This window comes from Nanorana parkeri, unplaced genomic scaffold (assembly GCF_000935625.1).
Source record: "Nanorana parkeri isolate BGI_ZX_2015 unplaced genomic scaffold, ASM93562v1 scaffold177, whole genome shotgun sequence".
In the NCBI taxonomy this organism is placed as follows: domain Eukaryota; kingdom Metazoa; phylum Chordata; class Amphibia; order Anura; family Dicroglossidae; genus Nanorana; species Nanorana parkeri.
This window is the reverse complement of record NW_017306445.1, coordinates 1,460,908-1,486,140: the sequence shown is the minus strand read 5'-3', so window position 1 is coordinate 1,486,140 and position 25,233 is coordinate 1,460,908. Positions and strand designations below refer to the sequence as shown.

Below are 25,233 nucleotides of genomic sequence, written 5' to 3'. Positions count from 1 at the left end.
TTATGGGCATTTTCCCTCTACACATTGTTTTCCTCCTTCTTCATAATCTTGTTTTGAAATCCAGATCTGCTTAAAGGACCCCTGAAAAACAAAATGAACAAGTTAGCCACTTGTGTGTATAGTCCACTTGTGAAGATAGGTGCACTGCCAACTGTGCTACCATAAGGTCATCAATTCAAGATGAGGCCGGCACTCCACTATTCCTCATTTCCCTAGCGAAGCATTCTGTAAAGCGGTATTTCAGAGATAGGCTGGCCCCTTTTCTAGAAGTGTCATTGTTACCATCAAATAGGAGGCCTAAAATGTCCATTTACAATTTGCTGTGCTAAGCACATTGATGCTGATGCTGGTCTTTCTCTATAATTCAGTCTTAGAGTACAAATACATCTTGAGTCCATCAGGTTTTCCTACCTTATGTCTGTATAACACATTTAAAATAATGCAACTTCAAGAGACTATTAGCATATAAATAACCAAAGTGTGTATGTTGTTGAGATACAAATATGGGTGCTGACTTGTTTTAAAGAGGTACATTCTTCACACTTGCTTCACTTTTTAGTATATCATTGACCTGGAACAAGCATTGGCATATCAGTTTGGTTCTGTGACTAAAGTAATGACACAGGGATGAGGGGGGCAGGCCTGGCTTCTGTAGCTTTAAAAACAGCAATGACTGCTTCCTAAAACTCCCTGGCTTTTATGCTGACCCTCTGGCCTTAGTGCTTTTTCAGAAGGAGCGGCAACAATGGCAGCCTTCATGTTTCTCTCATGCCCAGTTCCCTAAATGTCAATAGATTAATGAAAAGGCTAGTATGTCCATCCGTCAAGTGCCTGATGTAATACCAGGATCCAATTCAGTCCCCTTCTTATGTTTGTGGAATACATTAGAGAAGAAACACTTGATGCCAAACAAGTTGGGTTCTGACCACAACCCATAAAGATGGTTCTTAGGAAAAGAGATGCACTGGCTTCCAACGCTGGTTAGCTAGAAGCAAGATGGATTTGCATGGAGAAACTCTGTAACTACTTTGTATTTTTTGTTCTTTTAATGATCCTGCAATACCCCCTTCTGTCCACTGTATACACTGTTGAAAGAAAATTCCTGCTGGCTAAAGATCTTAATAGGAACATAAACGAAAGAAGGAGTCATAGAAGTGAAACGTCCTCATGTCCCTGTTTCCCCTGTTCAATCTGGGCTCTATAGAGTTTTAATTAGAAAGAAAACTGCTCCTGCATGTGCTCATTCTTTAGAAAACCACAATGCTCAATGAACCCTGTACATTATTATGCTACCACCCTGTGGTTACTAATTTTACTTCACTCATTTTTCTATGTAAACTTCATTATTTATGATGTGATTTCTGACTCCATTATGGGTTCCTGCAAGACATTGAGATGAGAGAAATATTCCTGTTGTTCACTATAAATTCCAACATTTATTACATTATATTGTTTGACTGAATCTTTCAATGAAGATATTCAGGGATCAGTGGCTAACAATAGTCTTAGCAGCCCATGCAGCTGCTATGGGGTCTGGGGTAGAAGGGCTTAGGGGGGTCTGATTAGGAAAACTAAACTGTGAAGTTTCCAGTATAGAAGGGCTGAAATCAGACCTTAGAATCGTCTAGGCACAGATCCCCCTCTGTGCAGTAAGAAGCATTTGCTAATATATCTTAGCAGTGTAAATCCATTGCCCTCTGAACTTCTGCTAGTAGTGTACTGGCTATGCTGACAGATCCCCTGCTGCCTGTGATTGATACATACTTCATGTTAAAATCAATGACACGTATTGCCACAGTTGTCCCTGCCAGCCGATACAGAGAGTTTGCTGGAGTGCCCCAAAGTTTTGCTATTTGCTAAAATCTACATAGAAACAGAATGCAATGATGTGCATAAACCTATAAATCTCATAAACCCATACTTTATTCACAATAGAAAATGTATCAAATGTTTAACCACTTGCTGTCTGGAGCAATTTCTTACATTTGCAAACACATGAAAAAATCTGAATTGTTGGCTAGAAAACAGCTTCAAACCCCCAAACAATTATATATTTTCTGAAAGCAGAGGCCCTGTAGAATACAAAAAATGCTAGTTGCAATTTTTTATGTGACATGGTATTTGCACAAATCTTTATCAAACCAGTATTTATATATTTTTGGTAAAATATAAAAGAGGGGTGGCGTCCGGTAAATAGATACCAAACATGTCAAGCCTTAAAATTGTGTTCGCCCGTGAAGCCGCAAAAAACTTAAATAATCCCAGATTCTCCATAGGAGACATTTTAAAAGCTTTTGCCACTCATCAGTTTAGTGCTAACAGTGATTTATGGCTCTAAAATGATGGTTCTCACTCCGACGTTCATGGCGATATATAACATGCATGGCACAATTTTCGTTTTTGCACATAGGCGCACCGACGCGTGTTTGCGTATGTATGTGGGGGGTAGGGGACTTTTAAAAAATGTTTGCATTTAAAAAAATGTTTTATGTTACTTTCATTTTTATTTTATTTTTTACACTAACTTTATTGCTATCACTTAGGGGGCTAACCAGCCCCCTATGCAATAGCAGATAGGGTGTAACAGGTCCTCTTTATGGAGACTTCAGGGTTCTTTTAGACCCCTGATGTCACCTAGGGACCCCAAAGAAGCTGAGGAAGCAGAGATATGCTTCTCCGGCTTCTTCTGGCTCTAAGAAGCAGAGAAATGTAAACAGTGACACTGGAAGTGATGTAATACACATCACTTCCAGGTTCAGTGATTGGAGGAGAGATCAGTGGCTGGAAGTTTGCTGATCTCTCTCCAAATCATTGTGGGGAGACCCGCCGTGCCAGTCCCGGGCCCACACGTGGGACAGCGGAGCCCAGGGAAGTCAGCGGTGGAGGGAGCACATTCCGCCTATCGATCCGGCAGCTGTATAGACATCGGATCGCTTGTACCTGAACAGCCATCACAGGCTGTTTACAATTACATTAAGAACATGGCTGCACCAGCAGCCGTGTTCTTGGTATAACCACTTCTGTGGCCCCCTTCTTATGGCTACACGCAGCAAGTGGTTAAATTGAGAAAAAAATAAAGGTCATTTTGAAATTGATGGCAGCAACACTTCTCAAAAAAGTTGGGCCAGAGCAACAAAAAGCTGGCAAAGTAAGTGGTACTAACAAGGAAGAGCTGGAAGAACATTTTGCAACTAATTAGGCTAAATGGCAACAGGTCAGTAACATGATTGGGTATAAAAAGAGCATCTTAGAGAGTCAGAGTGTCTCAGAAGTAAAGATGGGCAGAGGTTCACAAATCTGTGAAAAGCTGCATCTAAAAATTGTCAAAACAATTTCAGAATAATGTTCCTCAACGTAAAATTGCAAAGACTTTAAACATATCATCATGTACAGTACATAATACCATCAAAAGATTCAGAGAATCTAGAGAAATCTCTGTACGCAAGGGAGAAGGTCGAAAAGCAATGTTGGAGGTCCGACATCACTGCATGGGCTCAGGAATACTTCCAAAAATCACTGTCTGTGAACACAGCTCGCTGTGCCATCCAAAAATGCCAGTTAAAGCTCTATCATGCAAAGAAGAAGCCCAATCTGAACATGATCCAGAAACACCATCGTCTTCTCTGGACCAAAGCTCACTTAAAATGGTCTGTTGCAAAGTGGAAAACTTCTCTGTGGTCAGATATATCGAAATTTGACATTCTTTTTGGCAACCATGGGCCCTGCGATCTCCGGACTGAAGAAAGGGACCTTCCTGCTTGTTAACAGCGCTCAGTTCAAAAGCCTGCATCTCTGATGGTATGGGGGTGCATTAGTGCATATGGAATGGGCAGCTTGCAGATCTGGAAAGGCACCATCAATGCTGAAAGATATATCCAGGTTTTACAGCAGCATATGCTCCCATCCAGACAATGTCTTTTTCAAGGAAGGCCTTGTATATTTCAGCAGGACAATGCTAAATCGCATGCTGCATTCTATGGCAACAGCATGTCTTCATAGTAAAAGAGTCCAGGTGTTTAACTGACCTGCCTTCAATTAAATGAAATTACATTACTGTGTGCAGCTTCAGGGCACCCCCACATCAAACTCAACCCCACAATCCCCTCAGTGACTTATTTTATACTCTGCAGCAATTTAGTGCTGCCAGAGCCCGACATCATCCCGGCCACACGGTCTGAAGGGGGCAGAGCATTGACAGGATGCCCACATCAGGAGGGAAGTGATGCGCCGGTGTATCCCGTATACCGCCTGCATTGTATTCGAGTCATATACATTGCAGGCGGTATATGGGCCCCCCGCGGCGGGAGGACAGCAGCAGCGGCGAGCACACTGACAGCCTCCGTGCTGCCCAGCCTGTCAGGCAGCACGGAGGCTGCCCGACTCTGAAGTGAGGGGTGACTGGGAGGGAGGATATTTATTTTATACTGAAGTTGGCCTTTTCACAGTTGTACTCGGCATGTTTCAGCTCTTTAGACAAAACTGCAATAACTGTTTCAGGAAAAGGACATATAAAATATTAGTTTTACTCACCAAAGAAGCTATGGTTGAACCACCAATCCACGGGCTAAGCCTCCTCCTCTCTGGAACTAAGCTGTGTGCGAATAACTTTAACCTTGTGTTCTAAAAACAAAGCACAACACAGAAGTTGCTATTATCATGTGTGTAACTTATTATATGCAATGAGAGTAAAACACATAGGAATTGAAGTCAATCAGTATTTCATAAACTGAGTTCATCAGTGCTACAGATTCCACATCCTAACTGTTAGGTTATGTATTTTATGGTTTTTCATTGTCCTGGAATACATTATATTGTGTGGCGTCTGGGGGAGTGCCAGTTTGATGCCCTACCATGTGCTAAGAAGAGGAACAGCGGCCCCTTGGTATGTAATAAAAATGGGTTCTAAAGCTGAGCTTCGGGATGAACAAATATTGTCTAAATACAAGAAATATGTGTATTCCTTCTTGAATAATGGTTTGGGCATTTCTTCCAGATCTGTGCAGTAATCCAGAATGCAGGAGCTTCCTATAATAAAGACCAGTCACTGCTGCTCTCTCTCTTTGTGCATGGTGATGGGTCTTGTATCCGCCCCCTCTTATATTTTTCTGTAGGCAGCCTGTAGTGGGTGGACCTGTTGGGCCCCTCCCACAGCTCTGTTCGTTGCACAGGCTGTGTGCAGCACAGTGAATATGTCACTGCTACTTTTACAAGGTTCACATAGGTTTGTAAAGGCATTTGGTGCACACAAAGTGGAATTATATCCTTTGTGGCCTTTGTGGAATATATTTATATCAACATTTTTTAGTCCCCCGTTCACACCTAGGCATTTTTTTGCTCGAAGGAAAACGTGGCAAAACACTCAAGACAAGGAATCCCATTCATTTCTATGGCCTCTGTTCACATCTAAACATTTTGCCTCCCAATGGCGAGGGCATGTGGCCTGGTATGGTGGAGGGAGGGGGGGGCGAGCGAGCAGCCTTGCCAGGCTGCTACCTGGATTAAGGGTCTTGTATAGGACTTTAGGGGGGACCCCACGTTTTTTTTTTTTCTTTCATTTTTGTGGCGTTGGGGTTCCCAAAAGGGTCTGGCATACATTGCTGGGGAACGGCATGCTAGGTTTTTTTTTCATCAGGGGCCCACCCTAACATTCTTACCAAACCTAGAGGGTCTGGTATGAATTGTTGGGGGAACCGCACGTTTTTTATTTCTTGTTTCCATGGAGTGTCAAAAGTTAAAAAGAAACAAAGTAAACGTTTAATGTCACTTTTCTGAAACACATTTCCGTTCGTAATTATCATTTAACACATCCGAAATTAACAGATCATCCGAAATCCAAAAACGAATTGACTTTTAGACCCGATTCCCGAAAAACATAAATAAGAAAACATCCGAAACAAAACAAATGTTTTGCCAGTGCACATATCTAATGTATAATATGTTATACACAATCTTCTATATGTAAAATATTCACTCTTACCAAGAATGGTAGTGTATACAAGTACAAATAACCACCTGACCTAATTAGTCATTTTTAGTGTATGTGGCTTTGTATAGTATAACAAATTTATTATAAACCTACCTGTGGTGTTTTCCGGAAAACTTCTTTTGTCAGTCTTTCTGTGAAGCCCTGCAGTAGAGTATTTCCTCCAACTACAATCACATTGGCAAACATTTTCTGCAAGATACAATACATCGTTACTTCACTGTACATCAAGTATGTTGACTTTGGGATCCTTGGGGCACTTTGCATCTCTCTCACTCCATTTCTGTGGCCCTAAGCCTGTTTAAGAATTTGAAGTGATTGAGGTCCCATCTCTTCCCCACTTGATGAAAGTTACACTTCATTATCATTTTGCAGTTCAATAATCGAGGAAAAGTTTTATGGCCCTTTATTACTATATTTCTTCCCTATTTATAATGGTCTGGCCCTCTAGCAACTTCAGCGCCAAATTATAGCTAATTTGCCTACAAAACATCTGGTGGTCATAATAATCTGGCCACTCAGTGTATAAGTAATAAAGTACCCAAGTATCACTATATTATTCATTACCACTCAGTGCACGTGGCCCTAATTAGACAATGTGACCCCTTGAAGATTTCCTTTAGTCAATATGGTCCACTGTTTTATTTGTGTTGTACGTTCCTGCTATACATTGAATCCTAAAGCAAACTCTGTTATAATAAATGTATTGATAATACAGTGGCGACACAAGGGTGTGTGTCGGTTTGCGGCCCTCCCCCGGTGACACCATTGGAGTCATTTTGGTGTCACCCCCTTCTGAAAAGTCGGACAGTATCAGGAGAGAGGAGGGGACCCGGCGGCATACCTTATCCCGCCGGGTGGCTGTCTCCTCCTCTCTCTGCCGTCGTCCATCACCAAGATGGCCACCAGCAGGTATCAGAATACAGGTATCATCGTGCACACGCGGCAGGTGACGTCTCGGCGGGGTGACACTCGGACACCGCTCCGGGTGTCACCCAGCCTCAGGACGCCCCTGTGATAATACACTCATATGTTTCATTCACCGCTCAAAATTAGGAATAGAGGATTTGTATTGCAGGGTGACGTGTTTGAAACCCAACTCGAGACATGATTACCTTCACAAGTTTTCAACAGTCAAACAATTTTGTTGCTCAGGAGGACGTCGCTGTCATACAGTAATGCTTCTATCGCCTACTAATCAGTTAGTTTACACGATGGAGGAAGTACAGCAGAAGTACAGCTCTGGATTTAAGCGTTGCAGGCCTCATACATCTCAGGGCTGCACACTCATCTCTGCCAACCTCTCATCCTTAACATTCATAAAATCAATGTCTACTCTCCAGACTGTTTTGTAAAGACCTGGAGAAGAGGAGGGCGGACATGTGACCGTAGCCCCGGGGTCTACGAGACCTGCAACTGTACTTCCTTCAATATGTAAAATAACTGATTACCAGGAGATAAAAGTATTCCTGTATGACAGCGAGGTCCTCCAACTGTTTGCCTGCTGGAAACCTGTGAAAGGTTATTGTTCCCGGTCTTGGGCTTTAATGAAACATGTATTTTTATATTGTTAAAGTGAACCTCTCAGTAATTTTACAAGTCCGCATGACATGCTACAATATACACCAACAAAATAATAACAAAAAACAACAAAGTTTTACCTTTACCTCAATAAATAGTAGTCATTGAGCTCTAGTTTGTCTAAGCTGAGATAATGCCCTCAGTCTGCTGCAGGCAGGAAGAAAGAAACATTTCCTCAGTCTCTTCTCCATTAATCAGACTGACACTTTGCAGCAAGTCAAAAACGTGAGAGGCTGCAGCAGGGGCTGATCAGTTGTGAAGCCACTTGATCAGCTTGACAGCCAGGCAGCTACTATGTTCACAATGACAGCCTCCATACAATATCAGCCTCCATACTTCCCTCAGTACAGGTTTGCTTTTACTTTTATTACTGCATTGATACTGATTAGCTGCCATGAAATTAAGGTTAAGGATAATAATAACAAAAAAAAGAGAAGCTTAGATGATTGTGTTAAGCTTGTTTTAGTGTCCCAAGTGCTTCAACCTTTTTACAGGTATAACTTGGCCTCCAATTGTTTGATGTGAGCATGGGCCTTCTGTAATTCACAGGTACAAGCGGGTAGACATACCATTGTGCAGACTGTACAACTGCAAATCCGTCCTTTGGGAGTTGGGGACCCATTTATATCATATGTGGGCCAGGCAAGTCCTGGGGCCGGGGTGGTGTTCGTTGTCTGACTCCTCTTGCTTATCAGATTATCAACAAATGTAATGTATTTCAATACTTTTTCCCAGTTTTTTTTTTGCTAAAATTAGGTACCTCGGCTTATATTCGGGACGGCTTATACTCTAGTATATACGGTATGTTTTTTTTACCTATCTGCCCATCTACCTACCTTTCTATCTCTGAATCTATCATCCATTCATCCATCTATATAGAATAATGGTCTTGTGGGGTGAATATGTCTTCCACTGGATACAAACAATGATTTGCTGTTTTTTTTTAAGGCTGCTGAATGAGTTGTGTTGCGGTTATTCTCAGTAAATCTTATTCGTGTTCTTATGACATGCTTACCGGCTGTATGTTGGCGTCACACGTTTCTATACTTCTGGATACAATATCTGTGATCCCAAGCATACTACTGTCAGGTGAATTCTAAAAAAAAAGATGGAAACATAATCAGATATTCAATCCTCAATAGCTGCACTTTTTAAGTATTGATAATATATTGCGAGAATAGCGGAAAAATAAAAAAGACAAAAGGAAACAACCTAAAAAAAAAAAAACGACATTTACAGTTATAAAACACAAAATGCATTGGAAGTCAAATGTAACTAAAAATGCAGCAGATACAAATTTGCACAAATAAAGATGACATTGTTTCTTCTGGATTTAAAAAGGTCAGCCAACGAAAATGACATTTTGATATGTATCTAATGATAGTGTCTAGTAGTTATTTCTGTACTTGAAATCCCAGGTCTCTATCCTTACCCTAGCCATTACAAGCATCCCATATTTAAATTGATCTTTTCTTTTTATAAAAATATGAAAAATGGAACAGGAGGAGTGATGAGCAGGAACACTTTAAACTTAATAGTGGACAGCACAGAGCTATTATCTGGCACAGATTTTGTGTAGACTGACCCTTTAATATTACTGGCTAACAACTTCAATAAATAAAATAAAAATAAAATTATTTAATATTATATCATATTTTTTTAGTCCTGACAATACAAAAAAATATGACACACTATATGTTACCTATAAGTATGTTGAATTGTTTTAATAATATACATGATTCTAACTATGTTTTGCCAAGCGTTAATAACACTATATAGTTACTGTGTACTTGCAATAAAACTACCAATGTCAATAATCCATTTAATCTACAGAAAAATAGATCTACTCAAAAAAAAGGTAGTGCTATGCTGTGAACTGGGAAGTAAATGTACAACAAACCTGATGAGGCATTACTAATGATAAATTCAATATTTTATTAACCTGACCTTAGCAAGTGAAGGATTAAATAACACTTCAGGAATTCTTAGACGTTCTTCTCCAAATTTACAATTATATCCATTAGGAAACTCATAGGGCACAGGGGGTATCTTTGCAGCCACACTAAGAAAATATAGAGAACATGTCAAATAAGACGTGTTAAATAAATCATCAGCAGTATAGTACATTCTTATCCTTACTAAGGCAGATATCAAGGTGAATATGAAAATAATTTTACAAAAATAAGCTTACTTCTCATGGTATGCGGTTTTTGAAACCTGAAGAACCTTTGACTTGAAATCATGTACTACACGCTATAATAAAAAAGTAGGTATGATGAATTTAGAAAAAAAGCTCTAACAATATACAGTATTTTGCTTTGCAATCACATGTTGCTTACATTGCACATATTGTTATGCCAAGAATCAGTGACTTGAGGCAGGTTGTCTTTTTTATTCCAGTTGGCTGGTGATCCTTCCTGTACTGCTTCCTAGAATTCATAGAAGCATAATGAAACTATGGCACGCATACTGTCAAATACCAGTAGTCATGATATAGCAAAGGAAAGTGAGTTATGTACAGCCATCAATCACATCCAGTTGTAATTTTTTTTAATGAATGTTAGAAAAGTACATCAATAATGTGAGTATTATTATAGGCAACACAAAGATGTATTTAAAGTGCATGTAATCGCTAAAATAATTGCCTTACACTTAAGTAGGGTATACACGGCCACATTTTTGTACGAACGTTAGTACAAAAAAATTCTGTCGGAACGTTGGATAATACCATTAGAGGCTTGGCGATTGTTGTTTAAAATGTAGTTTCATTTTCATTTTTATCTAACATTTCATTTTGGAATGAATTGAGCTTTCTGAACGAACACCACATTCACTATTAAAATTTTGTTCGATCAAGAAAATTTTTCCAACATGCTCCTTCGCATATTTGTCACTGCGGTTGAAAACAATCAACGATTTCAGTGCATCAACGATTGGAAAGTTGTACGAACGATCTGAAATTGTTCTTTTGAAATTCTAACCATGTACAGTAAACTCCCAGTTACCTGGCACCCACTGAGACTGGTATAGTTAATAGTATGATATGTACTCGATTATTTTTTTTTTGGCCGGTTGCTTGGCGCACACTAAAAAAGTTTGTTAGCAACTAAATTTATTTAGTTGCTAATTAAAGTCTATGTTTACATCTTGCTGCCAGCCGACGGCTAGATTCCACTGCCGGCAGCAGAATGTAAACAATAGCCAGCCGGCAATAACCAGCCTGCTATTTTTTAATGTGCACCAGGATATCGGCAATTTTTTAGTGTGCATCAAGCCATCGGCAAAAAAAACCCAAAAACGAGGACATATGATTTTTTTTTTTTTTTATTTGACAGGTGCTTGAGAGTGCTGGTTGCTTGAATGCTGGATAGTGGGGAGTTTACTGTATACCCAACTTTAGCAACAGAGTTGCCAGCCTGCAGTGTGCACTCTTCAGTTGGCCGTTAGCCTGCCTATCAGGTCTATCAGATAGGCAGCCCAATGGTTAAGTAAAAGAGCTTGCAGGGCAAACTGACAATGCTGCAGATAATTGCCATGCAATGACTTAGCTTTGGCAGCATGCAACAGGAAGTGCTTTTATTACTGGCAGGAGCTCCAGCTAAGAACCTTTGCAACAAATTCACAAATTTAAAAAAAAATTCTAAGAAAACTGAAGGCATGATGCCAAATATACTGCAAATTAATTTAGGGTTTACATGCACTCTAAGCGTTTCTAATGTAAATACCTTTTTTTCTTCTACCAGTTTATCTTACCTTCGAATCAATCATATATGGGGGAACCAGATCGACGTTCATCTGTTGAAACAACTCTCTGCACTCTGTAGTAATGAAGTCTCCAGCAATAGGAGATTTTACAATACCTGCCAAGAACATTAACAATTTGAGGTCTATTTATATAAAGTTAACATAATGTATTCAACCAGGGAAACTGCAGGTACATTAGTTCTGTGGGTGTTAACCAGCTGTTGTGAGAATGGGGCAAATCAATTTTTCTTATTGCAATTTCTCTTCTGGGCAAATATTCTCCTATATGTTCATTCATACAGAACAGAGTACATGAGAAAAGTACAGATGTTCCTCACTTACCGACTTACCTGTTTTGCGACCACTCGCACTTACGACGGACCGCCGATCGACCTCCGACCTTCCGCGTCAGCGTCAGTGCGACGGGTCGCCGGCGGAAGTGACATCCCCCGATCTTCACTGCAGGTCTCGGTAAGTATTTCCATTGCCGGATGTACAGTACACTGTTCGGGAAAGGGACGGCGGCAACGCTATACAGTACTGTACTAATGCAGTATAGTACTGTATAGAGTTCCTCACTTAACGACCAATCCGTTTAACGACCTGGTCGTAGGAACGGAACTCGGTCGTTAAGTGAGGAATACCTGTATCACATTATGGTCACTAGATGGAGCTGAGGATCATCGGAAATAAGACAAGTTAGTAATGGGATACAATTCAAGGCAATGCTGGAAGGAATGAGCATATACAACTAACCATTGATACTCTGGGGATAGCAATGGTTACATTTATATGCTCACACCCTCTAGCGACCTCTATCATTACAACATTGTATTAAACCAGTGGTTCCCAACCTGTGTAACCTCAGTACCCACATTTGTCCTTGGTCATTAAGTTGCGATCCAAGTCACACTGCATTGGAACACATGGCATTGCTGTACGGTGTGGTCCATTGTGGGTAATCAAACTGTGGGCGAGAGGTGCATTTGGGGTACCATTCATATAAATGACAGCGCAACGCACCTCTCGCATCAGAATTTGCAGTAGGTACGTTTGCATGGTACAGTGCGTTAACCGCTTGGGACTGTGCCATTAGTGCACTGTGCTCGTGTGAATGGACCCTCAAAAAGACTGACAGACACACACACAACCACAGACACAATCTCACACACTACAAAACAAATTATTATATTTATTTATTTTTTTAAGATCCACCCAGTCTCTATATCATATGAGAACTGGAGTGGATCCGCAGCCTGGTGTTCAGTGTGGGCTGCTGTGCTTTGACGGAGCACCATCCATATGTTCGTTGCTTGCACAGCTCCCTTGCGTGCCCTGTAGAGGTCCGGGAGCCAGAATGTAACGTCACTACTGGGCATGCGAGGGAGCTGTAAACAATGCTTCCACACGGCCATACCCCCAGCCCACCCCACCTCAAGTTGATACTTGGTGCTGGGCAGCATATTTTGAATGGCTGCTTGGCGAGAGAACTGACAGTGCTGCTCTATGGGAAGGCTGAGGAGCCTTTGACCTGGCACAGAGGAAGGCACGCGAAGACCCACTGAGCACCTGGTTATTACATTACCTGCCAAAGGCAAGCATGTCATTAGGTTTGAGGGCCTAGCTATACACATTATTTTGTTCATATTTAGTTTAGGATTAACTCCTTCCCCTTTCAAATACTCTAAAATAATCATGTTGCAATGTGTTGCAAATGAGCCTTTAGTCAACAAGGGATTTGCGGAGACAAAAGTACAAACTGCCTATTGGATCAAATTAAGATTAATGCAAGGGAGGAGCAAGAACCCAACACTAAATATTTTGAAAAAGAGTCTGTGCAGGCCTCACATCGAAGACTTGACTGAGTGAGGACAAGAAAGTTTGTGATGAAATTCCTCAAACATTCACTGCAGTTGAATCTACCTGGCAATTGTGTTTTAAATGAAAGTGATGGTTTTACCACTAGTGAATGTTTGGTAAAATACACATTTACTGCTTTATAAATATGCCCCTTAAGATTAAAGCTTGGATAAAATAATAAACCGCCCAGTGGGCACTTTGACTAAAAGCATTGGTCATAAAAAAAAAAAAAAAAAAAAAAAAGCAGCTTGACATAATGTTATAGTGAGTGCTTACCTTTATAAATGATGTTACCATCCTGCACTGGAATGGCTGCTGTATATTTAGATCCACTATCCAAAATCAGACCAGTATTTCTTCCACTAGCAAATCTGATTGTATAAGTAAAAGGAATTATTGTACTGTGACAGTGTTGTCTGTTCTTTGTACTTTTCCCACATATGTTTTTTACCTACTGTGGTTTTTTTCGCTTATTTTTAAATGTATAAAAAACGATTTTTGCAATAAATGTATTTCTAAGATTTTATTTTTGAGGTCCTGGAATTATTTCTCAAAAGCCCCTTTTTCTTTTCTCCCTCTGGGTACTTGCACACCCCATTGTGGAAACATCCTATTTTTCCTATAAGTAAAAGCCATAGTTCTGCCCGAAAGAGTCTATTCATATTCAATCCCAAGCAAAATAAATGACAGTATAAGGATGAATGTTTGAAGGTTTTCATTCATCAAAGACACTATACCAAATGAAAGCCAATCCTTTCCTAGGTTCACTTTATTACTGGGGCTCCACTTGCGTTCTGGGCTGAGACCTAGCAATTGTTATCTATCAGTCCAATTACAATTCTTTGGTCAATGAGGGCACTCGCACTGTACAGTAAAATAACAGCTGGTGGAGCTTAGACAAGGAGTCAAGGAAGTCAGATATTGGTATCAAAGTGCAACCAGACGGAAAAGGTTTCTAGCACATGAGGGCACTAGCATGCAGAGACAGATTAAAGTGACACTAAACTCAGGAGTTAAATCTTAATAATGCATTCAAGTACCTTAACTATAAACAAAAATTTAGCTTATTTGTGTATCACTCAGCTTTAGTTCCTCTCAATACAAATTAGTAAACTAAACGTGAGATTGTAGTCTATAACGAGAGTGAGCTTGGAGCGGTGGCTACTTTACAAACACACACAGGGACCATGGGGAACAAAAGTAGCCACCCCCAGAAGGAAGGACAGTGTCAGCATGAATACAGAGATGATTTGAGTGCTGAATGATACACAAATAGGATCTATTTTGTTAATAGGGTACTTGAATGCATTTTTAGGATTTAAATCCTGAGTTTAGTATAAATTTAAGTCAAGATAGGGCCCTAAGCAAGGTAGCTGCTTGCACCCCAATTCTCTAAAAACTCTATAAAGAGACTCTAAGTTAACACATAACGTAAAGGAATGAAATAAGCTAAATGGATGATAGCGACAGCCCAAAATATTCGTTTTGGTCATTGGACTCATTGAGATACAGGCTGTAATATTCAGAGTTAGACTTACCAGTAACTCTCTTTTCTATAGTCCTCCAGAACAGCTTGCGAGAGATAGGCCCCACCCCTTTTATTAGGAAACACGTCACCCTCAGTTGTTTCAAAAAGCCCGCCTCTCTCCTAGCTCCTCAGTTGTATCAACTGTAACCGTAGGAAGACCCTGTAAATACAGGAACCAAAACAACAAAAGAATATCATATTGAAATCACATTTCACCACCACTCCTATATCAAGGGCGGGAATCCAGCTGTTCTGGAGGACTATAGGAAAGAGAGTTACTGGTAAGTCTAACTCTGAATTTCCCTTTCGTCCTCCAGAACAGCTTGCGAGAGGATAAACAAGAACTTACCCACTTAGGGCGGGACTACAGCTTGGAGCACCTTTCTTCCAAGTGTCTGCTCTGCTGCCGTATTCTAATCCAGCCTTTAATGGCGGACAAACGTTGAAAAACTCGACCAGGTTGCGGCCTTACAGATCTGCTCCGGAGTGGCACCAGCTCTCTCTGCCCACAAGGTGGCTAGTCCCCTGGTAGAGTGTGCATTTAAAAAAAGCGGAACACTAACCTGTTTAGCCCCGTAAGCCTCCTGAATACATAGCTTTACCCACCTAGCTATTGAAGCCTTGGAGGCCTGTTGACCCTTATCCTTTCCAGAAAAAAAGAACAAAAAGGGCATCCGATTTCCTGAATGTTCTAGTCACTCTAAGGTACTCTATCAGGCAGCGTCTAACATCCAGGTGGTGAAAACTTGCCTCTTTCTGATTAGCCACCAAGTGACTCTGCAGCTGGGTAAGCCAGAATTCCAGGTTCCTGGCAACGCATGTTGTTGCCAAAGCCTGCCTGAGACTAGTACCAGCCGAGTCCCATGCCCTCTTAAGCAAGACCTCAGCCTTCCTATCCATAGGGTCTTTGAGCACACCCATATCTTCAAATGCCAGATCAGATTTCCTAGAAATCTTCGACAATGATGCATCAATTTCAGGAACCTTGTTCCATGGCAGTGATGCATCCTCATCAAAAGGAAAATCGCCTTTCAAATTGTTAGAAAAAAGAGGTTTCCTCTCTAGTTCTGACCATTCCTTAAAGATGTTGTCCGCGATCACTTGTGCACCGGAAAAACTCTGGCCTTTTGCTGCTGAAGTCCCTGGTACATCAAGTCGTGCCTAGATAGCAGCACCTTCTCCTCCTTAATATCCAGGGTATCATACACGGCACCTAACAATTCCTCCACCTCTTCCAGAGATAATTTGTACCTAGGGACAAGGGGACCATCATCCCTGTCACTGTCCTCAGCAGAAGATCCCTGATGAGAGGACACAGCGACATTAACCTCCTCTGGCTCTCTCTGACAGACCCTTCCTGACCTGGACACTGTCTGGAGCTGCTGAGCAAGAGCTGGAGATCCGGGCACCAGGGACTGTGCTAAAGGTGGTCTTAATTCAGTTATCGGGGATCTAAAAGAGGAAAAGGTAGAGACCAGTTCCTCCCTAACCGTGGACCAAAGGGTACTGCATGCCGAGGTAGACTCTTCCCTGCATACCCCTTCGATGCATTTTTGACACAGAGGTTTTTTCCAATCCGACCCCAGCTTTATGGAGCAGACTGCACACTTCCTCTTAAGGACCACCTTGCCCTTAGTAACCTGGACCTGCAACACAGAAAAGGCAGAAATTACTCACCTAACCCCCTAGTGCCCCCTCACACCGTAAGGCCCAACACCAAGGAGCCCCAGGTGGAAGAACAAAAAAGTGTAGTCAACTACAGGGAGTGAGTGCATGGAAGCATTCACCTACCTGAGCAGAGCTGGTGCCTGAAGGACCTGTATCCCCCTGAGCGGTCTGGAGAGGAGTAGCAGCATCCATCATGAAGGGAAACTGGTTCTCCCACCGGTGATATTTCACAGTGAGGCCTGTGATCACACCTCATGCACTAGACAGGCCCGCCCCCATCCTCTGCACTGGAAACGAGGCCTGGAACGCAAGGCCTGCGGTGCCCGGAAGTGCGTCACCCGCACCGGAAGTGACCTAATCGGTCCTCCGATCCGGCGCTGGAGTAACTGCCGGAACCCCCAGACCAGCGGCACCTGACTACTAGCCCTCCGGTCCGAGGGCTCAGCCAAGGGGGTAGCGCAGTTCCGGTGCTGGCCCTTCTCGGGCACTGAAAAAGATGGAGGACCTGGTGTGGAATCCCCTACGGCAAATGGAGCGCACCAGCGGCCCATATAAGGTAACGCTGTCCTGTAATCCAGCCGGTAATGGCTTGGAAGGACCCATGAAAAACCGATCGGTACACATCTCCACAGAAAGGCCCCCTCGCCATTCCGGTGACATGCTCCCCCCTGACGTAGGAAACACGAAAAACTGAGGAGCTAGGAGAGAGGTGGGTTTTTTGAAACAACTGAGGGTGACGTGTTTCCTAATAAAAGCGGTGGAGCCTATCTAAATCAGTTCACTCTACTATTGGTGGTCATATAAACCTGACTATGGTGAGCATCAGGAAGGATACGTTGAGAGAACTACACTTTTGCTTAGATAAAATGCTGGAATATGGTAATGCTCAAACATCAGCTCAGTCAGCTTCTCACGTTTTTCTCTTGTATTCCACTAAGATAATAAATGAGAAACAAACACATTAGTTTCATGGCTTTTCAATTGTACTCAAAGCTCCCTTGGCATTCTTTAATTACAAGTCTGGAAACTTACATTAGCAAATTACTTTTATTCATTTTAAAAGTTGCCATTCTTAAAAAGGAACTCCATCAAAGAGTTTTGGGTAGAGCCAGGTTATAGTAAGAAGATGATAGTCTTACACACCTCTAATACTCAGTTGATATGATCTACCCCCACCTAATTTAACCTGTGTATAGTATTTATCATAGGATTTTCCATTTACCATGGAATGGCTTTGGTGATGCAAATGAACAGAATAGGTCTTTAAAATACCAGGTTTCAGCAAGTGGGGTAACTGACATTAGGCTCAAATCACCCAGCTAACACAGCAAGATAAGGATCCTTATTACAAAATGACAGTTATTTTCAACCGAGTCCAATGAGATGTAAAAATTATAATCACATAGCTAAAATAAAGATCCTTATCCTAGTGTTAAAGCTTTGCGAATTAGGCTTAATATGTTCTAATTTGTCGTCAATAGCCTCTTCCTACTAAAGTTCCCATGATGAGATTTTCCTTTTTAGAAGAGTTAAAATTATTTTCTTTCATATCCAAATTGCAATGAACCTGAAAGAAGTTGTGAAAATCTGGAAACTTTATAATTTTAAAGTGTATTCTATTTACAGCATGTGAGGTATTCCTGTAACAGTCATCTTCTCATGGAGACAATTCAAACTTTCCCTGTGTGTTCCACTGCTCCTCCCATCCTGCCCATCATTGTAGAGTGAAATATTGAGTTCCTTTGTCATCTGTGAACAACACCAGAGGGCAGTAGATGTGACACCTGTAACCTAATATGCTGCTGCATACTAGATGCCAGCATCAAGGTCTCACATTTAGGACTCAAGATCTCCCTGGAAGGCACTGGTGATGTAGCCGTTCGGGGGCATCTATGATCAGGGCTGGATTTACTCTCTCTGCTGCCCCAAGACCAGGTTCCTCAATGTACAAAACAAGTGGTGGCTTGCCCGCTGTACATTCAGCTCTGCTTGCCCAAAGCAGGGCTAAATGTAGAAAACAACTACCCACCCAGGACCCAGAACTGCATGTCCCAGGCTTCGGGCGATAGGAATTCCACAACCCTGCTGCCCCTCTACTCCCTGCTGCCTCGAGGCCGGGCCTTGGTAGGCCTTGTGGGAAATCCGGCCCTGCCTATGATGCCCTGTCTACATCACCAGTACTGGGGATGTCCCAATACCGATGCTAGCATCGGAATCGGGCCCGATACAGGGCGTTTTGATAAGTACTTGTACTTGTCAAAACGCCTCGATGAAGCTTGCGCTATGTTTTTTTTTCTTACTTGCCTCGCCGATCGTGGCGTCACTGCTGCTCTGGTGGGCGGAGTTCCAGGTGGGGTCCTAATTTAGGTGGCCGGAGACTGCCAGATGACCCCGCTCGGAGCGCCGCTCACCGGAGCAGCAGTGACGTGACGCTGGGCGAGGTAAGTAAGAAAAATAAAAACCTGCAGCGGCCAATCTGAACACAGAGACGTGCTGCAGCGATCCTGCCCAGCGCTGACTACAAGAGGCACCGCGTGAGGCAACAGGGATCGGAGTGAAACTGTAAGTGAGGGAAGCTGGGACGGGGCTGGCTGCAAATCTATTGCTATAGATGTGTGTAATGTATATGTAGTACATATATACAGCACACACCTCCACTACACTCCAGCAATAGATTTACAATTCTCCCCTGCTAACATGAATAGGTTAAATCATAATCCATAGTACATAACATGTAGTTGTACTATGGATCATTTAAAGTCACCTGTCCCTTTAAGAAAAAGTATCGGTAATTGGTATCAGCAAGTACATGAGGGGATGTACTTGTACTTGGGCCTGAAAAAGTGGCATCGGGATATCCCTAACCAGTACCCAAGAAGACCAGGAGATGATAACCAAGTAAAGATAAGTAATAGAAAAAAAAATATTTTTTTGTATCATTATAAGATTATTTCACATTAGCATGCAGAGGTGCATGCTGATGTGATTTTTTTACCCTTGTTAAAGGGTTAATGGTCCAATTTTACTTGCATATGAATGTACTAGTGGTGAATCAATCACATAGTGTATAAAAGACATGAACTTGAAAGATGCACTGGCATAAACAATTTCACTATCAATATATTTGACCTGTACCTGACATCTAGTGGTAGAGTAACACTACCACAAATTGTTTATTTTTGTACATTTTGTATCTCCCTTTGTTCTCTCCTCCTGTTTAGAGTCAGTTGGTACAGTCTTCAGGTAGGCCCTTCCTTCCTTCTCCATATTCCCTCAGTATGTCCCTCTCCCCCTCCCCCAGTGCTAGCCTTCATAGTAGACATTATCCTGAGAAGATAATTTTCTTACACTTTAAGAGACTGAAAAAACATCCTCTGCACTGCACACTGAGAAGTAAAACTGAGCTGGAATAAACTTCTTTCTTGTTGGAGAGTTAAGCTGTCTGTGGATTGTGCTGATTTAGCAGGTGACCATACTGTCAATGTATGTGAATGCATAAAGCAGCATTTGAAAGAGAACACAAATAATTATTTTACTTACAACTGCTTCAGACATGAGCACTGGTTGTAAACGAGATTTTGCATTGAGAGATTTGAAAGTATAATCTAGAATAGCCTGGAAACCGTCCCAATCTTCAACTGCAAGGAAAAAATACAATGTTGATAAAAATTTAATTATCTTCAGCATATCTTTGTTTCTTGATGATGTAAGATTGTCATTGGTGACAATACATAATTTCCTTTTTTTTTTTTACAAACGCATGCATTCAAGACCATAAAACAATTTAAAACTAGAAGAGAGATTAAAGTCTACTGCTTAATCAGTAATAACATGTTAAATGCCAGAGGAAACCATGATAACCCTGTAATAAACAATGCCTTCTACTATATATGGTTAAGAATGTCACCTGTACCTAAAGCTGACTTCATCGAATCCTAATAAGGAAATCAGTTTGTCCCAGCTGGCCTTTTCCTGTCTGATAAGTAAATGATGTCACACTGAAATAGGAGGTAGTGATTCCTGCTCTGTGTGAGTGTGACCTTTTTGGAAGCCTTCTCAATGTATTACACTCTCAAGGGTACAACTACAGGTTAGGTGTAGAGCAGGTTGGTGCTATGCTGAGACCATAGTGTGGAAGAGTAAACATTTTGGCACCAATATTCCTAAAATTTCATAAAGTAGGTGCTTGGTTTGGGGAGTTTATTAAGTGTTTAGTTAGAGTCAATGGTTGGGGGTAAAAGTTTAGGAAATTAAATGAAATTAAATTTACACTCCACCAGTGCGTTGGGCTGTGGGAATGTATGTGTTACTGAAACGCACATTAACGTATGTTACATGTGTTAGCACATTGCTGTTTCATTTATAGTCAATAGCACCCCAAGGCACCTTACATGTAACACGCTACATATGTTAGCACATTGCGGTGTCATTTATATTCAATGATACCCCGACGTACCTCCAGCATACATGTGGTGCAGGACATCACAATGCATGGTAATACACTAACATGGAAAGTGGTGTGCTGCCTACAAAAAAATGCTGCATTATTTTGTCAATTGTGGTGCATTGACAGTGATGCCTTACTGCTATACACATTAGGGTGCAACATAACATATCATACAGTCATATCATACTAGCTATTGCACCCGCCCACTGCTGCTGTCAATCAGCATAGGTGGACCTGAAGTTCTCCATCAGGTCCTCCTTTACTGACTGACAGCAACAGAGGGCGGGTGCAATAGCCAGATTGCTACTGGCTATTGCAAATTGAAATAGCCAATAGCAATCTAGCTATTCATTCCTATGCTGTTTTTTTTTGTTTTTGTTTTTTTTATTCTGATGGCAGCAGCTGTCAGAATACTAAAAAAAACAGCAGATAGCAAGGGAAGCATTAGCTTCTTTGCTACCTGCCATCATTTCAGGGGGGTGCTCTCTTCCTTGTTGTTGCACCCCCCTCCCCCTGTGGTTGGGACAGAAGGCACCTCCCTGAAATGAGAAGGGCACCTCCCTGAAATGACTTATTTCAGCTTGGGATCCCTATAATGATATAGTCAAAACTGCAAATTACAGAGAAAGTCTTACTAAGTCCATCTTTAAATGGTGATACAGCCTCCATGTTTTCCAGGGGTAGCTCATCTGACTTAGTATCGATGTAATACGTCGGGATGCAGCCATCCTCTCTTCCAAGCACAGCACCAATCGTTGTAGGAAAATCTACCTGTAGAAGACATATGGTGTATTCAGTACGGGATGCATAGAGTAACAATGACGCTCAGTGTGTAATAACCCACCACGAGCAATATTTCAGGGATCTGCTGCAGTAACCTCAATAACCAGGCATCTTCATAACAGGTTTTGCTAAAAATGAGATTATGATGCTCTTCCCAGCATGCATTTAGAGCTCTACAGATTTTAGTTCAACATTCAGAGCTTTTGTCTGATCCTTAAGTGATATCATGGGGTAAATCCACTTTCCACATTCGTAGGGCCACATTCATACATGCAGTGAAATGAACTCTCTGTGTATGATGGTTTGCTGCTTTGGTAAAAATCGTGCAGGTGTGGTATTTTCATGTGTTGAGGCGCATTAACAGCCCATTCAATACACATGGAAGAATGTGCATTAACACCTAATAAACATTAAGAGCCACGTGGCCAACTAAACAAATCATCTAATAACTTTGAGATAATATACCAGTATTCTCAGATACGTCAAAGCTCTTGGATATTCCCTCAGAATTTAGATTTACTGTCCCAGAATTCTAACTTATGATCTTGGTGTTTTGAGTACAGTTCACAGACTCTCCTTCACAGTCACACACGTTCACAGGACAAAACCACACTCAGCCCTTCAGGTTCCAGACAAACTCCAAGAAGCTGCTTGCTCTCGGGTTCAAGGAAATAGAACTATAAAAATACATTATGTCCGGCACTATTGCTCTCCTGCCTTTTAAAAATGGTAGTTGCCTGGCTGTTATATTAAAAGACTTCAAGCAAGGACAAGTATGCAGACTTCTTTCCTTCCCCAGACTTTTCTAGCCTCAAGCTGGTTCCAAGTCAGTGAGTGAAATTTAGAAGCCAGAGACAGCCAAGTAACTAGTATTTTCAGCAATGGCAGCCTCAATAATATGGAGAGTGGGAGATAGCTTCCCATCACCTGCCACCTTGCTATAATGCATGATGAGATATAATTGATGTCCACCATGATGACAGCTAGCTTTGCAGGCTCCATGTAGGTTGTTTGACTAATTGATCCCATCAGTGGCTTACAACATCTGCACCACAGCCAAAGTATGTTGCCAGTTGTGATCAGGGTAGACATCAGGAAAGTCTGATGCTGCATTAGAATCCGTGATTATGAGATGCACGAGGTACCTTTCAGTGGAGATAAATGTACTCAGAAAGCTCCAAATGTGTAGGACATAATGATAAATACATACTAGAGATTGGGCTTTGTTTGCATTGTGTTTGTACCTTTGTCATTGGTAACGTTTGCACAAAAAACAATTTCTATTTTGAACAATGGCTCAAAATACCCTGCTGACATTGCACTTAGGGGTCTATATATAAACAATTTGCAGAGCCATTCACCCTGTAAATCTCTGTGAACATTCGTTTTCTGCAACTAGACAAATATTTCCGTTTAGGTCGAATATAATGTAATACTGAAATATGGCAACTAGATGGAACTGAGGAGCATACAAAATAAGTATTTATTTCATATGCTCCTAAGCGCCATCTAGTGGCCATTATGCAGTATTAGATTACATTCGACCCGAAAAGAAAATATACTCAAGAAAGTCAATTTTTGCCATTATTCGCACAGAAAAAACTTTCACAGAGATCTGCAGGACGAATGTCTCTGTGAAGTGTTTATTTATAGACCCCTAAGTGTGCCCTCATGAAGTAAAGTGTGCCCTCATGAAGTAAAGTAAAGCTAAGAGATATCATATTGGAATTATCTTAGAGCTCGGAGAGATTCACATAGAATTGTAACTTAACAGCTCAGAGTTATTTCTTTTTAGGCCTGGTTCACACCTGGGCGTTTTACAGCGCGTTCCTAAGCTCTGTGAAACGCTCAACATGTGAAAAACAATGATTGCCTATGGGCATGGTTCCCACCTGGGCGTTTTACAGCGCGTAGGAACGCACTGCAAAACGCCATACGCCCAAAGAAGTACAGGAGCTTCTTTGGGGCGTATTTGCCGTGCGTATCCATTGGGATACAGCCAGGTAGCCCTCGGAAATGCGCGTTTGTCGCGCTTTTTTTTACCGCGAATCGCGGTAAAAAACGCGCTAAAAACGCACATATTCGATACGCCTAGGTGTGAACCCAGCCTTAGTGGTCTCTAGGGCACTCCTGTAGCTGATGGTTAATAACAGATCAGGTTTTTTTCCCTTTATTCTTCCAATAGCTGGAAAAAAAAATTACAAAGGAAATAGAATTCTCTTAAATTATTAGTTCTTACCTTAGGTACATCATCTCTGGCATAGCCGGCACGTATTGAAAAGGAGCCAATGTCAAAGACCAAGCTTGCAGTTTCATCTACATAAAAAAAAAAAAAAAAGAGTTTTAACCATTCCCTGTGCTATCCAAAACTAGAAATGTTTGGGCTATACATACACAAAGGGGTCTATTTATAAACAATTTACAGGGCCATTCACCCTGAAAATATCTGTGAAGGCTTTGTCTGTGTAAATAATGGCAAAAACTAAGATATATTATCTTTTCAGGCATTGTAATGTAATAATTCATTATGGCCACTAGAGAGAGCTGCACATAGGACATCAATACTTATTTCCGAAGCTCCATCTAGTACTAGGCCTATGTACAGACTGCATCAAAATGACATTCTTTCTGCAGATACATCATAACTTCTTCACATTAAAATGTAAAATTTGGCATAATAAAACGAAAGATAAATGAGGGAGTCTTCTATGAGCATCAACACGGCAGTTTTTCTCATTCTCCCAACCCCTGGAACTGCTTACAGGGGGATTCAGAAAGACAAAAACAGCTGTATTAATGCTATTGACATTAATGTAATTGATTTATTAAATTTTTTATTCGACACTTATGCTGGGTTCACACCTGGGCGTACCATAGGCGCGTTTTTTCTGCTCGTTTTTCAGCTTGTTTTTCAGCACGTTTTTTCGTTCAGTGAAACACGCATTCGACGCTCGTTTTTATACCTCCCTGGCAGTATGATTTTTTTTTTTCTTTCATTTTCTCTATCTTTTTTTTCTGTTTTTTTTTTTTAAACTTTCAAAGTTCCCCCCGGTTTCCGCTCCCCTGCGACACGGCCACTCGCAAGGGATGGAACCCGGAAGTCGGCAGCGGCGGGAGGACACAGCGGGGATCACGGACAAGGTAATTCCTACGCTGTATTCCTGAGTGTGGCTCGGGGTTACCGCTTTGTTAACTCTGAGCCACACTCGGGAATACCAATGGAAACGCGTGGAAAAACGCCCCAAAGAAGCTCCTGTACTTGTTTGGGCGTAGGGCGTTTTTCCACGGGCTGAAATATGCCCAGGTGGGAACCATGTCCATAGGGAATCATGGGATTTCACTTGCTTAGCGTTTTTCAGCGCTTCGATCAGCGCTGAAAAACGCCCAGGTGTGAACCCAGCCTTAGTTCTATCCCTTGTCACTGACAAAAAAAAGTGTTGAAACAAAATTTACAAAATGTTGAACGTAATAATTATTTTTTATTGCATTGAAACATTGCATTATGAGCTAAAATTGGCATTCTAATCATTAAAGAATGATGCGGAATGAAAAACCCCATGTGCTATCTGTTATAATCATTATCATGAATACCTGTTATAATAATTATTATTCATGAATATAAGGCCAAAGGCTGCTAAG

At 41.4% G+C, this 25,233-nt stretch overlaps 1 protein-coding gene across 1 annotated transcript in view; it reads right to left on the bottom strand.

Annotated features, from left to right (window-relative positions):
- The window catches only part of LOC108785750 (actin-like protein 6A), a 26,727-nt gene continuing 1,494 nt past the window's right edge, over positions 1–25,233 (bottom strand). Inside the window, exons 2-14 of the mRNA XM_018554888.1 lie at positions 23,834–23,910; positions 21,447–21,582; positions 19,905–20,002; positions 17,200–17,297; positions 13,445–13,539; positions 11,318–11,424; positions 9,904–9,993; positions 9,756–9,817; positions 9,512–9,626; positions 8,580–8,660; positions 6,080–6,175; positions 4,531–4,620; positions 1–81 (exon numbers count right to left, since the gene is read on the bottom strand). Coding sequence (XP_018410390.1) covers positions 1–81; positions 4,531–4,620; positions 6,080–6,175; positions 8,580–8,660; positions 9,512–9,626; positions 9,756–9,817; positions 9,904–9,993; positions 11,318–11,424; positions 13,445–13,539; positions 17,200–17,297; positions 19,905–20,002; positions 21,447–21,582; positions 23,834–23,910 — 1,226 coding nt within the window. The remainder of the gene's footprint in view (positions 82–4,530; positions 4,621–6,079; positions 6,176–8,579; positions 8,661–9,511; positions 9,627–9,755; positions 9,818–9,903; positions 9,994–11,317; positions 11,425–13,444; positions 13,540–17,199; positions 17,298–19,904; positions 20,003–21,446; positions 21,583–23,833; positions 23,911–25,233) is intronic.